Source organism: Tiliqua scincoides, chromosome 4 (assembly GCF_035046505.1).
Source record: "Tiliqua scincoides isolate rTilSci1 chromosome 4, rTilSci1.hap2, whole genome shotgun sequence".
Lineage (NCBI taxonomy): Eukaryota > Metazoa > Chordata > Lepidosauria > Squamata > Scincidae > Tiliqua > Tiliqua scincoides.
In genome coordinates, this window is record NC_089824.1 from 81,717,586 (window position 1) to 81,735,930 (window position 18,345).

At 48.2% G+C, this 18,345-nt stretch overlaps 1 protein-coding gene across 1 annotated transcript in view; it reads left to right on the top strand.

Annotated features, from left to right (window-relative positions):
* Positions 1 to 6,692: 6,692 nt before the first annotated feature.
* PXDC1 (PX domain containing 1) overlaps positions 6,693 to 18,345 on the top strand; it is a 34,844-nt gene continuing 23,191 nt past the window's right edge. The window contains exon 1 of the mRNA XM_066624379.1: positions 6,693 to 7,423. Coding sequence (XP_066480476.1) covers positions 7,168 to 7,423 — 256 coding nt within the window. The 5' untranslated portion in view covers positions 6,693 to 7,167. The remainder of the gene's footprint in view (positions 7,424 to 18,345) is intronic.

Genomic DNA, 18,345 nt, shown 5'->3' on the forward strand with positions numbered 1-18,345 from the left:
ATGGCGCTGCTGCATCACTGCATGGGAATTTAGTTAGAACTGGAAATGGACAATTATTCAAACTTGAATTTGGATTTTTTTTTCCATCTGTGGTGGTTTTGTCCAGCTATTAGTAAATATTAGGTGGAAGTTCTCAGTAGGATCTATGATATGATGGCATAAACTTGAAGTATAATATGTAATTCAAGGGAGATGCAGTTGGGTGCCTTTGTAAACACAGGGTGAGCTTAGACATCAGGCCAGTAAAAGCATAATTACATCCTAGTGTTTGTTGAGAATGGGGGATAACCACGAAGTTCTTGCATGGGGAGGTATTTAATTCAATGCCATGCAGCGACTCTTCCCAAAAATGCTCCCCTTCCTGAAGCCATTTTCACCCCAGCCAAACTCACTAGAGGTTCCCAAACCTGGTTGAAGATATTAAAGATTTTAAATTGCTTAGAGATTATCTGTAACAGATAACTTATGGGTGGGGGTGGTTTAAGTGCCGCATTTAAGTGCCCCACCACTGTCTCTCAATCCTGTGGTAGAGTTATGGGCAAATATGAACTAGGGAGCTCCAAGCTTCCCTCATCACATCTCATTCTGCCTGCACAGCAGTGATGAGGCTTTAATTGAAAACCTTTTGGTGTTGCCAATATTAGGAGTCGTAAAAACTGGAAATCTTCCCAACATCCATCAATCACAAAGTAGTTGAGGAATGTACTAGGGGCGGACAAAATGGATCAGTTAACGGATTTAGTACATATTAAAGAGGGGCTAGGCAGTAGTGAGATCCTTTTGAACTTGTGGTTTCCATTAGTTTCCTTTTGGAACAAACATATAAACTGTTCACTTTTTCTCTTCCTCTTAACAGTTAAGTAGTTTTCAATTTGATTTGCATAATAGGATTGCAGTTTTAATACTTTTGTAATAAAGTTGTTCTGTCTTATCTCATTGACTGCCATTTAATAAATGCTAATGAAAAGAACTTGGAAAATAGAACTGACTGTACTATGGATGAGTGCTTTGTATTCAGGTGCAGTGCATGCATTCGGCTCTGGGAGTAAAAGTACATTCAGGTTTCTAAAGCACAAAAGCAAATAAACAACCTTGTCCATTTGAATTCTACAAATGGCTAGTGAGATTTCTACATTTCCCTTTTGCTTTCCAGTTCTAGCACTGAACAATGTGTGTTCTTCGGGTGTCCTTCCTTCCTTCCTTGGTCTGATATCCACGAACAAATGCTAACGGCGACAACTAAATAGCACATTGTTTTCACAAAAAACAATTGCGTGAAGGTATTTTCTGCTTCCGTGGGTGGTAAGCTGAAATTCTGAGAATTAAAAAACTGAGAACTAAAAATAAACTCAGAAAGTGATGGTGTGAATGTATGTGAGCATTCTGGGGCTCCCAGCTGGATACAGCATTGTGGAGAATATCTAGGTTCCGTTGCAACGAGGTGTCCCTGAGTGAGCATAGGTCTGTTGGTGTGCTGCAGGGTTACCTGTAAGGTCCATTTGGAAGGAGCCAACAGCAGGCCTGAAGTATCAACAGAGCACTATGACTGCTTGCTGAAATTATCATGCTACCTGCCTGATGCTGAGCCCCAGTCTGAGGGCTGGGGCTCACCACAAGGCCCAGCCAGAGCAGTACTTGTAGGAAAAACAGGGACAATGGTGCAATGAATGTGGACACACCAGCAAACTGATATTCTAAGAGTGCAATCCTAACCCCTTCTGTCAGTGCTTTCCAGCACTGGCATAGCAGTGCCAATGGGACGTGTGCTGCATCCTGCAGTTGGGCGTCACTCACGGAGGCCTCCTCAAAGTAAGGGAATGTTTGTTCCCTTACCTCAGAGCTGCATTGCCCTTATGTCAGAGCTGGAAAGCACTGACATCAGGGGTTAGGATTGCGCCCTAAATTGATTCCATAATAGGCTGGAATAAACAAAGATGGCAATTTGTGCCTCTGATGCATGCAACAGACCAAATGTGAGTTTGGGTTGTGCAATCTGACACTTTGTTTGCTACAGATTCATCAATCCCTCACAAGGGGAGCCACACCGGTTAATCTTATTTCAGTGTGTAGTGTAACCACGCTCAAAGTAAGGCAATACTCAAATTAGACAAAGGAGTTTAGTAGGTGCTATGGCTCCTGTCAAAAATAGATTTATATCTGACATTCCGTTGTTTCTTCAGTACTGCATTATGCCAGGCTTTTGTTTTGTTTCTATGGAAGTTGAAAGAAGGCTTCTGTTCACCATACACTCATCCACTACAAGGGGTGTAGTGGGAGGGGGAGCAAGGTGGGAGGAGAGAAGAGCTCTGGGACTTCCAGAGTAGAAATGGTAATGTCATCAACAGGAGCTCTCAGGTTTTGCCTTTGGAACCTTAGCCAAGAAGAAGCACCAGGCTCAAGAGGAGACAAAACAAGAAATTTGACTAGGAAAATTTGCCAAGAAAAATGCTGTAACCCTGCAGCACACCAACAGACTTATGCTCACTCAGGGACACCTCGTTGCAACGGAACCTAGAGATTCTCCACAATGCTGTATTATAATGCCTAGGCCAGGGGTGCCACATCCATTGTGTCTGCTCAGGGCTAGACATGACATAATTAAGCAAGAAGTGATGTCATTAAGCAGATGATGGCCAGGAATAAGCACTTTGTTCTCAGGTAGGAAAACATCAGCTGCAAATGACAGAAGAGAAAATACGCAGTCTTGATTATTTTCAAGATATGGAAGCCGCTTTTTCAGCAGCACTGTTTCTGCTGAAGTGCCACTTCACAGCTCAGCAGCTGAGAGGTGCTCTGTGAAGTGATTCCTCAGCAGAAGTGGCACTGCTGCATGGGCAACCTGCATGAATTGGGCTATCCCAGCACCTCTCACATCCCTTTTGGTCTGCCCATTCCCCCATAGCATTCCTTGCTTTCTGAGGCCTTCTTCCGTTTCTCCCTCCCTGAGCCTTGGCAGAAATGGTGCTGATGAAGGGGCAGCTCTGGGAGAGCCCAATTATAACAGGGGGGCAGATAAAGAGCTTCCAGTGGCTGCATCTGGCCCGCAGGCCCTATGTTTGACAACCCTGGTCTAGACCATCATTTTTCCTAAGGGCTGCTGCAGGACAATATGCAACTCATGCTACATTAAAGCTACACCCAAATGCATAGTTACCTGCAAGTAAGTCCTATTGAACATTGTGGAACTTATTTCTGAGGAAACATGATGAGGCCAGCACTCTAATGTACTTTTTATATTTATCTGGTATATTATTTAATTCCATGTTTGATTTTTTTATACACTTGTTTTAAACTATTGCAACCATTGTACTCCAAAAGTCCTGGATAAATGAGCAACATCTTTAAATGAAGTATCATAGCATTCCTACTTTGAAATGTTCATTTCATCCAGAACACATTTGATTTCATTTTCATTTTACTTCATCCAATTCATTTCATCCAGAACTCTTGGAATACAGTAGTTGCGACAGTTTGGAGCAACTTATAAAAATGTATTAAAACACAAAATTAAATATTGGAAACAAGGAAACACGGAATCACAGTCGTACCTTGGCATCTGTGGGGATTCTGTTCCTGGAACCTCCACAGATGCCACAACCTGCAGATAGTCAAATCTGTGGGTCACACCCTGTTGCCCTCTGAATGCAACCGGAACTGAGCTCCAGTTGTGTCTGGAGGGCCGGGGAAGCTGTGTGAGGTAAAAAACCAGAAGTGATGACTTTCAGTCCTCAGAAGGCATTCAGAAGGTTGGGGAGGCTGCATGCAGAAGGCCCTTCGGACTCGACTGGAGCACAGCTCTGGTCACGTTTGGAAGGTACAAATCCAGCCAATCTATTCAGAACCCACAGTTAGTTAAAACTGCCGGTTTCAAATTTGCAAATAAGCACTCTGGACTGTATTGCTACTTTGAAAAAGTGGCAGGCAAATGAAATACTCTAATGAAGAAAATTAAAGTTGATTTTTTTTTTGGTATAAACTTTGTGGAGAGTGGCATGAGATGGTTTAATGACGAGGTCCTGCAATTTGACATTTATTATTATTATTATTATTATTATTATTATTATTATTATTATTATAGTGTTTATATACCTTTTCAACAAAAAAGTAGTTCACTAAGCAGTTTATATAGCAAAATAAATCAATGAACAGTCCCCTGCCACCAAAGTGCTCATAGTCTAAAAAGGAATGGAGAAGAGATACCTGCCACAGCCACAGGAAAAGATGCCATGCTGGGGCGAAGAAGGGCAGTTGCTCTCCCCCAGCGAAATACAAGAGGACGCCACTTTAAAAGAAGCCTCTTTGCCCAGTTAGTAGGTTTTGGTACCACCACGCCAATGTCTGTGAGCCAGCCTTTCCTAGACAAGGTGATTCTGGGCTCTGTGCAGCCACAGCTTGCTATATCAGTTTTTCCACAACACAAGTTCTCTTTCTTTAGTTCTAGCTGTAGCCATGTACACTGGTCTTGGGAGCCTAGATAGCAACATTTAATGAGGCAACTCCTCCAGGCCCCTTTGCCTGCCCCAAGGCAGGGGTGGGGAGGCTTTCACTTCCTCAATTAATAATGTCTTCTGTTGGGTCAGCAAGAGGGAAGGAAACTTATTATCTCACGGCCTATCTGTGAAGTCATCCAGATTTCACCCAAGGCTACACTCTTATGAACATGCAGAGGCAAACATCCACCCTGCTTCCCTAGTGACTAGTATAGAGGTCATACCTGTACTGCTCACATGTTGCAAGTAAATGTGCAATTATTTATTTGTTTATTTTATTTTTCACATTTTCATTCTGCCCTTCCTCCAAAGGAACCCAGGATGGTGCACATAGTTCCTCCCTTCCTGTTGTCCCCACGACAACCCTGTGAGGTAGGCTGAGAGATAGTGAGTGGCCCAAGATCACCCAGGAAGCTTCATGGCCAAGCAGGGAGTTGAACCTGGATCGATGACATGTGATCACACTTTTTTGTGCTTCCAGAGAATGTTTCTATCCAGTGAAGTCCTGTTGGAGTGCCTCTATTTCTGTTTCCTATAACACAGCAGTGTACGTATGTTTTTATGAGGACAGTGGAAGGGGAAGAGTGGACCCCATTATGACAGTAATAGAGGGCCTCTCCCAGATATTTTAGTGCCTGAGAGTGTTTAAGACTAAACAATCTGACAATCTGTCACTCTTTGTTCACTTGCTGGTTATGAGGGGGTCACGCGGATCATTCATCCGTCCATTGCCCATCAGTATTTTCCCCATGCTTAAGCCTTCACATCTATTAATGCCAAAATTCCAATTTTTGATTGCAGTGGCAACAGAAGCGCAATGGCCACACATGTGAACTGTGGTGAGCACAATTGTTCTTCCTGCTGTTTGAAAGTTGTTTGAAAGGGGAATTCAGGTGGCTGCCTCAGGTAGCTGAGACATAGCACAAGGAGGACGTTTCCAAACAACCGTGGGGTGGAATGGTGCACTTCCTTCCTCAGTGACAGTGGCTGGTGTTTCAAGGAGCCCTTCTGGAAGTGTCCCAAATGTGTGGGATTGTTTATGTGGTGGTGGCGTAGTTAGAGGGGGTGCAAAGCACTAAGTACTGCAGGCAGCCTCACCGTGGTGTGCAAGCGGCCCCGTTATGCTCTTGTGGCCCAGAATGGCTCCAGAGGGGAGGGCCGCCTACAAAATTTTGTGCTTTGCAGCCCCTCTAGCTATGCCACTGTTGACTTGAGCAGCACCCTGCCCGTTTTCCCTTCCCTGGACAATAAAACACTGAAGAGTGTCTTGGGAAGGGGTGCCACTGGACAGTGCTGTCATGGGTGGCGTCTAAGCGGAAGGAGGGCAGTATCTCTTCCCTCCTCCCCCCTTCCCTGGTGCTTAGAGAGGGATCGATCAGGCCTCTTTCTGAGTAGATCAGCCCCGCCCTGTCCAGCTGCTGGTTTGGGATTCGTTGTCTGTTTTTCTCACCCGAGCAACCCGCAGTGGGACGGGACGAGCGCGCCACGCTGGGCGTCCTTCCCTGCGCCAGGAGGTGGTGCTTGTGTGGGGAAGGCGCCGCTAGGCAGCTCTGCTGTGTCCCGAGCGGGAAGACCACTTCGCCCCCCTCCTCCGACTTCCCAGAAAGTCAGCTTGCAGTGGCTTGCAGGGGATCAGCCGGGAAACGAGCCCCGCCATCTCAGTCATACGCTCCGGGTGGGGAAAAGAAACCCAGGAGAGGAACTCTGCACTGCCGGCTCGTGATCAGTGCAGCTCCCTGCGCCCTGGGCTTGATTTGACCGTGCCAACCGATTGCCCTTTCTCGGATCATTTCCCCCCATAAGAGATTAATTGCATCTTCTCCCCCCTCCCCAGGGAACGGACTAGGGGGCAGTGGGTAGGGAGGCTCCTCCTCTCCCCCAAAAGGGAACAGATTAGGGGGCAGTGAGCAGAGAGACTCTTCTTTCTCCCCCCCCCCCAAGGAACGGATTGGGGGCAGTGGGCAGAGAGGCTCTTCCCTCTCCCCCCAGGGAACATACTAGGGGGTAGTGGGCAGAGGCTCTTCTTTCTCCCCCCCCCCCGGAACGGACTAGGGGGCAGTGGACAGAGGCTCTTCTTTCTAACCCCCAAGGGACGGACTAGGGGGCAGTGGCTAGAGAAGCTCTCTCTCCCCAGGAACGGACTAGGGGGTAGAGAGGCTCCTCTTTCTCCCCCCCTTCCTTTCTCAAGCCTTCTTCCACGTGTTGCATTTGGAGTTCGCCCCCAAAGGCCCCCGCCAGGCGCTTTTCTGCTTTGGCAAGAAGAGTTTTGCAACCAGATCTCTGCCCCGCTTGCAAAACATCCTGCAACAGCGGATTGCAAGAGGGGAGGGAAAGTCGTTACAACCGCACACGACGACAACCTGCCCCCCCCCCGGACCGGACCTTGGGAATCAGCTGTGTGCGCGCCAGACTCTGGCCCCCTTGCAAGCGCCCGGGAGAAACGGGGCCGATCTCTGCCGTCCCAGCCCGTGACACGCTGCAGCGGCGGCGGCGGAGGGGGGCTGGAACTTGGCTCTCCCGCCTGGCCCGGCGAGGGGCGGGAGCGCCTGTGCTCCAGCGACGCCCTGCCGGCTGCGCCTGGCGGACGGTGGCCCTCCTTCTCCTCCGCGACTAGAGCGCACGGGGGGCCGCGCCCCTCCGGGCCCCGGCTGTGGTATGCGCGGAGGGCGGCGGCGGGATGGCCTCGGCCGTGTTTGAGGGCACCTCGCTGGTGAACATGTACGTGCGGGGCTGCTGGGTGAACGGCATCCGCAGGCTCATCATCAGCCGGCGCGGGGACGAGGAGGAGTTCTTCGAGATCCGCACCGAGTGGTCGGACCGCAACGTCCTCTACTTGCACCGCAGCTACTCGGACCTAGGACGCCTCTTCAAGCGCCTGCTCGACTCCTTCCCCGAGGATCGCCCCGAGCTCTCGCAGTCCCCCCTGCTCCAAGGTCGGTAGGGCGCCTCCCTCTCCCCCGCTCGCCCCGGGGCTCCTTCGGCCACTCGCTCCGGCGCCCTGGCCAGGCTCCGAGCCCAGTCCCAGGCAGGTCTACTCAGAAGTAAGTCCCACTAGAGTCAATGGAGCTTACTCAGGAAAGTGTGGATAGGGTTGGCAGCCTCACAGCCGATCCTATGCATGCCTACTCAGAAGTCAGTCCCATTAGAGTCAGTGGGACTTACTTCCAGCCTCGAGAGCACAATCCTATGCATGTCTACTCAGAAGTTAGTCCCATTGTAGTCAATGGGGGTTACTCCCAGGAAAGTGTGGATAGGATTGTAGCCTCCATTAACTGGGAGGATAGCTTCGTGGAAACCCGCGGCTCTGCCTTCCACCGAAGTGGCTACGAGGCGGAGATGTGGGCTGCACACGGTCTGCCCGGTTCCCTTTAAAGCCCTGCTTCTGCGGCTTAAAGGGAAGCCGCTTTCCAGGCTTAGAATATAGAAAGATGACGAATACGAGCGCCTTTCCGCTTGGGCTGAGTTCTTTTCCAACAGAAGGGCTAGACTGCACAAGCCTATACGTGTCTACTCAAAGTAAGTCCCACTGAGTTCATTGAGGCTGATTCCGAGGAAAGCAGGCATAGGATTGCAGCCTAAGGCTGCAGTCCTAACCACACTTACCTGGGAGTAAGCGCCATTGACTCTAATGGGACTTACTTCTGAGTAGACATGTATAGGATAGCAGCCTAAGTTAGACTCAAGGCTCAGGTTTAACACTTGGTTTTTGGTTTAGCACTGAGACATTTTAAGTAGCAATGGAGTGCCCTTTAGCATGTGAAAAGTGCCTTTGTGACAGCGAGACTTGTGTGGAACAAGGATCCTCAAGGTAGCAGAACTGATTTTGAAAATGTCAGTAATGTACAGAGTCTCCTTGGGCATGTGAAAAGTGCCCTGGATGCTTCCAGTCAGTTACTGAAGTGGGCATCTCTGTGGAATAAGGGGACAGGGTCTCCATGTCCATCCGGCTTTTAGGCAGGCTTGATGCCAAGTGACAGTCATGGCTGTTTTTTGAGATTTGCCACTCATGGTGATGGTTAATTGATTGGTTTTTAAGTGTAGACTGTGATGACTGTGCTCCTTTCATCCTAAAGCAGGGTTGCTAGATTAAACTCCCCAAACTGAGGGACACGGCAGCTGTGGTAGCTGCTCTGTGGGGAATGATGATGTCATCCCTGGACTTACTGGGACCTCCCCACTTGGCTGTGGTGTTCCCTGCTCTCACTTTGGACATTTCTAGCTGGCACTTTGCCCTGCAGCAACCAGTGGGCTGAGCGTCATGATGCCAGATCAGGAGTAGGGGAAGTATTATAGCGCCACCATGAGTACTGTGTTTGTTCAGGGAAAGTGGGATATAGAGCAGATAAATAATACTGTAATGGGAATCGATGCTTGTTAGCGTAAGAGATTGGTGAGTCCCTGGGTGCCAATCACTAGCTGCTCACCTAGCTGCTGCTCCTTTGGACTTTCAGTGACTACTTCTGTCCCTGTTTACGAAAGCTGGTTGTGCTGATTCAGCACATACTGTTCACTATTAGCACTTTACTATGTAAGCAACTGTTACAGTAGGTCACGTGAGGTCAGTGCCTAGACTGAGAAAGAGCAACTTGCTCAGGAGTAGCCAATGAATCTTCATCAGTGTGTGCAGAGTACCTCACTCTGGGGCTGAACTGGGCCTGAGGATCTCTTGGTCATTTCTAAGCACAGAATTATATTACTAAGGCTCAGGGCAAATCTCTCTTTGAAACTGGTAAATCCATAATTGTTGCCTCATTCCCAGCCAGCATATCTCAGTCTTCTAAGCTAGCTATCCCAGATGGTCTGGGGAGTATCCCATCATTCAGATCCCATCAATGAATTGTGCTCAATGTTAAACTTTTTTTCAGGGGATGAGAAGCCCACAGTTGTAGGGCAGCTTTGAAGAATGGCTTTTTGTGTATTCTTGCAGTCCAGATTGGAACCAGAGATGACTTGTGTCCAAAGTACTATAGGCAGTCAATGCAGATACTAGACTGGCCCCTAAAACTGACTTGTCTGTATCAGGATCTGGTCCTACATTTTCTGCATTGAGTAAATCTTCCAGATAATCATCAAGTATCTTGGGATGTAATAATGGGAGGCAGTTTCACATGTGACATTTAAGCTGGGTTTTGTATTGCTTGACTCTATAATTCAAACGCTATCAGTGCAATGGCAAGTTTTGTATTTGCTAGGTTTTGTTTTTTTTGCATGGCTCTCTACCACTTTCAGTCCCACCTTTTCAAGTGTGCACAAACATGCATGAGACAGCTTTGTGCAAAAATGTTCCTACTGTGGGCTTTCAGCTCACACCAGTTAATAATGCAGTGGACCCTCCTCATCCACAGGCGTGGCAACAATGGATTTGAGCAACCACAGATCAGTTGCAGTGCCACGGGGCAGTATTGGGTGCACTCGGAAGCCTCTTTCGGGTCATGCCGAGGCCTGTGACCTGCTCCGTTGGCCCGGGTATGCACCCAAATGCATCACAGAAATGTTTCCCAAACTGTGTGAAACACTTCCGCTATGCATTTGGATGCATGCCAGGGCCAGTGGAGTGGGTCCCAGGCCTCGGAGCAACCTGGAAACAGCTTTTAAAACACTTCCACTATGTACCAGGGTCATAGGTGGGTTATGGGTATGCAACCTGGAAGCAGCTTCTGGGAGTGCCCAGTACTGCCTCTCACTGCTGTAGTCAGTACAGTCTGTGGCGCTCATGACCGACAGGTAGAAAATGCTATTTTTTAAAAGGTGACTTGAATATCCACAGATTTTGACATCTACAGGAATCCTGGAACCAAACTCCTGCAGATGTGAAGGGCCTACTGTATTTAGCCCAGTCCTAGCCATCATTGGTGATAATGCAGCTGCACCAATGGGGTGTGCACTGCATCCAGTGGTGTGTGGGGGAATCAGAAGGCCTGGGAGAGGTAAGGAAAAATATTCTCTACTTATCTCTGTGTAGGCATCCTGGTGGCCTGTGGGTGGTGGCCTATATAGTTGGTGTATGTCTGCGGACCCAAAAGGGGAAGGACGGGTTCAAAAAGCAAGGATAGGACCCAGGTGCACGCTGGTGTCAGCTGGATCCACGCCCTCCCTCCCCCAACAACTCAGCTGCCCTGCCTCCAACACCAACTTACCAAGAGCAGTGGAGCTTTCAGGAGCCACTGCTGGAAGTGCCATTCCTCTGCCCATTTGCAGCAGTGACTGAGAAGCACGTGATTGTGCCTTAGCTTTCTTGCTGCTGCAAAGGGTCTTGTGCTGCCAGAATGCTAGTTCCAGCAATGCAAGACCCAGATAGGATTACGCCATAAAGCACTGCTTTAAATGTAAATATTATTTGTCCACTGTGTAAATGGTACGGGGCTGGCCCATCCATGAGACCAGTTGAAGTGGTTGCCTTAGGCAGCAGATTGGGGCGGGGGCATCGATCTCTGCCTGCCTGCCTGCCTCCACTGCTCTTCCTCCCGCTCCCACCTCCTGGATTGGAAAAGAACAGAGAGGAATTGTAGAAGAGAGGAAAGTCCTGAGCTAGTACCTCAAAGAGTGGGAGGAGCAGGGTTTGGCATATCATTGGGTAAGAAGGGCAGTATTTGGCTTGCTGCCTAAAGTGTCAGGAGGTCTTGGACCAACCCTGAAGCAGTATGTCGACCCTGTGAAGTAGGTCACTGAGATGATATAGCTGTAGGGGAGCTGGTGTTGAAATGCGCATCTGGTTTTCAGGAAGGCTTGACGCTATTATTTCTTCTGCTCAGGATTTTTAAGTGAAAGAAAGGAGAGGGAGAGAAAGACAAAGGCAAACAGGGAGAGAGATGGAGAAAGCCAAACATAATTTAAGCATCATAAGTGAGAGGTATGTTGGGGTTAAGGATGCAGAGCCTTGGGCCTGAAAAGACTGAAGGATGCTGATATAAAGAGATTTGCTCAAGGCTAGCCAATGAATTTGAAGCAGAGGTGAGATCTGAACTTGGCTAGATCAGGTCTGCAAGTGCATCACTTTAACCAATTGGGCAAGTAGATAGAATTCTAAGGGTCCAATCCTATCCAACTTGCCAGTGCCAAAGCAACCACAGTGCAGCAAAATGCCTTCCCTTACCTTGAGGAGGCCTCCGTGAATGCCCCCCCCTGCACTGTTGGTTGCAGCACATGCCTCGTTGACACTGCTGCATTGGTGCTGAAAAGTTGGATAGGATTGGGCCCTAAAGATGAAGCTGAGAGAAGTAGTTGCTACTACCTTTTGGCTGCAGTAAGCAATAAAAGGGGGGACTGGGAACCTGCCACTACTGAGGCAAGTCATTGGCCCATCCAGTCTAGTACTATTTACACTGAGCTCAAACTGAACATTATGTTAAATGAGTATTTGGCCTTTGGGGATTTTGAGGGCTTAAAACCCTAGCATTGGAGAGAGGTTTTAACCCTGTTTCTCCAGTGACCTGGATAGGCGTTAGGGGATCTGTTGTCATAGTTGTTCTTTGGTCACTGGGAAATCAAACTGGGTCCTTGAGCTGTGTGTATACAAGCTGGGGCTTCTGTCCCAAGCTTCTGGATGCAATCGAAGACAAGCAAGTAACAGAGATGTGCCTTTTTAGATAGAACAAAATGGATGGGTACATCTACCTTACCAGACTGGGGGAAAAAATGTGACTGTGTAGGGGAGGTATTTAAAGGCTGTTGAAGGTACAGCAATACGTTCTTGCTGATTACTGCAAGTCTGTTGGCTACAGAATAGCCCTGCAGCTTGGCCCTTCCTTGCCATCTTTGAAGGAAACATGAAGCACCCATCACGGCTTGTGGTGGTTGCCCTGAATATCCTTTAAAGAGAATGCGTTGGGCATCTCGGATTCAGAGATGCTGTATATTTCAGTCACTTCCTGGAAGCCATTGTGAAGCTATCATTTTGCTTATGATGGCTGTGATTGTGTGTGATGTTGGGCAGGAGTCGGGCAGGTTCTCCAGGTGGACTGGACACTGCCTGGCATGCCAGAACAGTCCTCCTTTTTTCTGGTGTTGGCAGGGCTTTTTTGCTAATGGAACGCTTGGGAACGGCGTTCCGGCACCTTTTTGCAGGGGCCCCTCCCCTTCAGAGGCGTTCCAGGAGGGGGGAGCAAAATAGAGGCATTTGCTGGGTGAGTGCTGGGGGGTGCAGGGTGGGTGGGCGCCTGGCCCCTGCCTGACCACACAACGACCCCCTCCTGCCCCCATCTCCAAGCTCTCGCCTGAGCCCAGTTCGCCTCCCCTCCCCCCACACTCTGCTTCCCCGCGCAGCTTCCAAGCCAGTGGAGGGCGCGGGGGACATGCGCCGACGCTGAGGAGGAGGACGGACAGCCAGCCAGCCAGGGAGACGGGCTGCGGCACCCACAGAATGTCCAGGTACTGGCTTGGTGGAGGAGGAGGAGAAGGAAGCTGGCTGGTGCAGCCCCCGTGCCACTCTGCAGCACAAGCCTAGGCGTGTCTACTCAGAACTAAGTCTCATTGTGCTCAATGGGGCTTGCTCCTAGGAAAGGGTGCATAGCCTTGCAGCCTGAGAGCCCAAGCCTATGCATGTCTACTCAGAAGTAAGTTCCATTGCGTTCAATGGGGCTTACTCCCAGGAAAGTGTCATAACCTTGCAGCCTGAGAGCCCATTGTGTTCACTGGGGCTTACTCCTGGGAAAGTGTCATAGCCTTGCAGCCTTAGACAGACAGAGGAGGGGCTCTGAGGCTGCAGTCCTCTCCACACCTTCCTGGGAGGAAGCCCCACTGCCTCTAGTGGGACTGACTTCTGAGTAGACAAGCAGAGGAAGGGCTCTGAGGCTGCAGTCCTCTCCACACTTTCCTGGGAGGAAGCCCCATTGACTCTAATGGGACTGACTTCTGAGTAGACAGGCACAAGATTGGGCCCTGAGGCTGCCATCCTATCCACAGTAAGCCCCATTCACTATAATGGAACTTACTTCTGAGTAGACAGGCACAGGATTGGACTCTAAGGCTGCCATCCCATCCACAATAAGCCCCATTCACTAAAGTGGACTTCTGAGTAGACATGCATAGGACTGGGCTCTTAGGCTGCAATCCTAGGCACTTTCCTGGGAGTAAGCTCCATTGACTAGAACGAGACTTACTTCAGAGTAGACTTACCTAGGATTGGGCTCTTAATCCTGCCAGAGATATATATCTGCACCCGTTTTCACATGCTAAGGGCAGGTGAAAAGGGATTATGCGTGTGTACAACGTGCTGTCCAGTCTTGCCAGAGATCCTCCTCATCCTTCCCCCACAAGCATGCCCTCCGCCAGCCAGCGTTTGCAGCTCCTCTCTAGCAATGCACAGCAGCTGCTCAGGGCAGCAGAGAACATACAATTGCATGCCAAGCGCCTACCCAAAGACACAGAATATTCTGATACCTGAATTAAACCATATTTAATCGCTTGTTTGCAAACGGAGCTGTTTCTGTGTGCACCTAAGGATCTCTCTCGTGTAAGAATTCCTTTTTTGTTCTTATTCCCACAGTTGCTTTCAGTAATTTTACTACATGGAACTCATGTACGCCATTTTTCGGAAGCTACACGCTACAAGTGCACCTGTACAGTATTTTTCCCCACGTGTAGAAAAAGTAGCTAGGGGGAAGGGGATGTGGAGATTGACAGCCCAATCCTATGCATGTCTACTCAGAAGTAAGTTCATCTTTAGGGGGGAAGCACATAAAAAAGATTTTATTTCTCCAATAAAAAATGGCTTAAAAATAAGTAAGTAAGTAAGTAAGTAAGTAAGTAAGTAAGTAAGTAAATAAATAAATAAATAAATAAATAAAAGGTTAATCTGTTATTGTGAATTCCTGCCCCCCCTTTTTTTTTTTTACAAAAAAAGCACTGGGTGTTGGGGTATTGGGTAAAATATGCTCTGTCTGAATAGCGTGCCACAGGATAACAGCATAGAACAGTAGTCATTAGAACAGCTCTCCAAATTCTCCACTTAGGTTAGTGCTACTCTTGTAGAACAGCTGATCCAGCTAGAACTCAAAGGGCAGAGTTCAGGCACACATGTTGACTGTAAGATCAGTTGTTGACTTGTGGGTGTGAATGAGCCATCACACATAATGGCCAGAGACAACCCAATCTCAGCTTGACTTCACTCAAATGCTGTTCTTTTCAGTGGAGCATGGGCTTCTGTAGACTTGCAAACAGAACCAGTTTAAGAACTGATCCCCCCCCCCCCCGCATGGGGAATGACTAGGACAACATTTTTCACATTGTTATAGCACCCTTCCTCCAAATTGCTCAGGTGTACATGGTTCTTTCCCTCCTTTGGTCCTCAAAACAACCCTGTGAGGCAGGTGAGGCTGAGAGAAGGTTTCTGGCCCAAGGTCACCAAGGAAGCTTCCAGCCCAATCCTAACCTGTCCTGGAGCAGGGAGGCCAGCTGGCCTGCCCTGCCTCCAGAGCAGGGTTGAGGCTGAAAGCAGCTCAGCCCTGGGCAAGGGGAATCGCTACCCCTTACCCCGTGTTGTGCTGCAGCAGCCCCAGTGGGGCTACTCAAATCTGCGCCACCTCTTGAGGTGGCACGGATCCAAGCAACCTGGAGCTGCTCTGGGCTGCCTGGGACCGGGGTTAGGATCTGGCACAAGTGCTGGATCCTGGCCCTACCCCCTGCTCACCTGTAGCTCACCCTCTCCCGCCCTGAAGTGCCTCCTTCCTACCTTCCACCCCCCTACCTCTGTGCCGGCCTGGCTTGGCTGGTGTGGGTTTACCTCATCTGCCGGTTCCATGGGCCTTGGGTTGGCATCTGGAGGCCAATGCACATCTACAGAATCACTTTACCATCCTGCCATTCATGAACCTGGCAGATCATTTCATGATGACACAATTCTGCAAATTCCATGTGTCCATTCCCCAGGATGGAGGCATAACTGTACAGTTCTGAGAACACTATGCAATCCTGACCAGGACTGAGGTCTCACTGGCAGTCTTGAACGTTCCTAGCAATTACTTTGATACCTGGATATTGAATGATGAGCAATCAAGTGATGCATATGCATGTGTGAACTAGCCTAAGGTCACCAAATGACAGGTCGCTAGCCACTGCACTTCTCAGCCTGAAGATCAGCCTGCCTGTGTCTTTTGAATGTGTAAAGCTGTAGAAGTTCGTGGAATGCCTTAGAGCAAACTTACCCATCTTTTCCTGATTCTTGTAATTCTTCAACTTCCTCTAACAGTAGGTGGTCCCACAGAATTTGCACTATTTCAGTTCCCTCTACTTCTGCCAGACAATCTTTGTTCCATTGTTATGTGTTGTTTCTGATCTTGGAAATGTGAACTCATTTCTGCTCAACTGACAGAGAAAGGAAGAATGGAATTTTGGCACTATCTTGAAGTGCCCCCTGCAGGCAACTCTGAAGCATTGCTACTAAAACCCAATAGGATTTTTTAAAACTTCCTGTAAATAATTGCACATGCAGTTTCATGGCTTACTAATGAGACTGTGAGTGTGCATTGAGTTTCCTTGGAAATAATTTTTCATGACTCATTTCACTAGCCTCCCAGTAAATTATGTGTGACCTTATGGGTTTTGATCTTATGAATCATTAGCATAAGACAGAAAAAATAAGCGAGGTGACAACTTTATAATTTTTTGTCGATAAAGCATTTTGTATACTTTTGACTTGCACAGAACTTTCCTTAAGCACAAGAATTTCTGTATAAAATTATTTGCTAAATGTCTTGGTTAAAATCTGCTCTTAAAATATAGAAAATTAGTTCTTAAAATATATTAGCTTAGCAGTTTTGTATCCTGCCTTCTGAATTAAATATTATGGAGACTTTTCAGGTTTCAAGCCTGGGAACTGTCCAGCCAACAGTCAGAGGTTCACATTAAAGCAGATTTGTTTACATTCAGCAATTATGTTGAACAAAATTACACATTGTCACTGCCCGGTGCTTGAGCTATAATTACACTACATGGCGCCATGTAACCCACAAGGTGTGGGGGAAAAGGTGTGGGGCCCAGAGAAACAAATACTGCTCCTTTTGCTCTCACTGATGTTCACTTTCAAGTTCTCTCATTGGAGAGAGAGGAGGGGGCTGACGTCTTTGCCCATGTCTTTGTCTAGTCAGCTTTCCAGGGTCTCCATTCTCTTGGCACTCTATGGACCCCTCCGCCTTGTTCCCTGGTTGGCCTCTCTGGCACCATCTATGAGTTTTAAAGCCTGCTGTTACTGGCAGTGCTTTTTAAAACACATGTAACACATTCACATGGGGAAAAAACAATAGTGAGCAGGGTTCCTGTGTAGGGGCCAGTGGTGCAGCTGTATAATACAGTGGAGAAAGAAAAATGGAGGCTAGGGTGAAAGTCGCTAAAAGGATTTATTGAAAATCGCTAAAAGTTTAATCTAGACAGGGGAACTCAGTGGTGAACATTCACATGGTTTGGAGCCCTGGGGAAGGCGGGTTAGGAAGAGAAAGTAGGGAAGGGCAGGAGAGAGGTACTCTTAAAAGGAGTGAGAGCAGAGCAAAGGGGGAAAATGTTGGAGGGAAGAGACAAACACGCTAAGCATGCCATTAGTGTGACTAAGCACAAGGTAAAGACAAAGAATGATTGCAGGGATTTGGTGGATCTTTGGTAAGGCTGCACTATGAGCCAAGGTTGCCATGCCTTATTCAGCAAGGCTTAAGAGCATTGTGTTCCAGGGGCTGCAACAACAAGGTTGCTGACTGAGCAAGTCTCCCTGGGCAAAGAGGGGTCTGAAAGGCAGAAAGAGGGCTATGAAGTAAGACCTAACATGCATGAAGGTAGTAGAAAGCCGTAAGAATATGTCCTAGAAAGGAACAGGACAACGGAGCCAAGCTGCCTTTCATGGAGGGGCAGGGTGCTTAGGGATAGAAAAGTGACCCACAAGGTCAGCTAACCAGCCTCTGCTGACTCAGCAGCTTTGGTTGCACTGGGGGGGGGGGACTCTGGAAAGTGAAAAGGAAGAGGGTTGCAATCCTGGATGCCAGCTGGCGTGGTGGTCTTTGGATGGCAACTGGAATGGGGGTGGCTTATCCTGGCATTAATGGGTTAATTAATCACAACAGCAAGGCAGGTAATAAATGGTGAAGCAGAGCACCCAAGGTTCCAGGACTCAGGTCTTGTATAGAATTTCACCCCATAGAATCCTATGGGGTATTAGGTGGAGAGACTCAATGGGGGGGGGGTCTTCTGTGGATAGTTAAGGAACCCTACTGGGTTCTGTTTTTCCTATTCTGTTGTGATAGTTGGAGGTCCACTGACTTGTTAGCATGATTTTAGATTGAGCTTCATTATCATGGGGTTGGTTGAAACAATCAGAAGTGCAAAACCCTTTCTGTATTTAGTAAATGTTTTTCCCAATCTTAGGAGGTCCTAGGAGGTGGCAATGGTCACAAGGTCCCAGATGTGCTGTCCCAGCATGATTTGGGGCTGGTAGGCATCATCTGAATTTTGGAGACATGAAAACTCCATTTGAATTGAAGGAGTAAGCAAGTCTCTGTTAAAATTTGGAGCACTGGACCCTATAGATTGATGGGAGGGGGTTGATTACATTGTTTCATCAAAAACCTGTAAATTTCTTGTAAACGGCCATGTTACTGGCCTGGTCCTTGCTGTCCAGGCAGGCACTCGGCGCCAAGTACATGTGCATAACTTCCGGTCTCCTGCATGTCATGAATTAAAAGGAAATAAAATATTGACTAAATAACGCTGTGTAGCATTCTCTTTCAGCTCCTCTCTCAGTGAAAGGCTCAGGTTAGGCATCTCCCTCAACTTGGCCATGGGCACCTTTGAGTGGGAGCTGTTGTGATATATTTCTAGGAGAAGCTGGTGTCTCCTGTTGCTAGAGGTGTTTGTTTTTGTTGAATATGATAGCTGA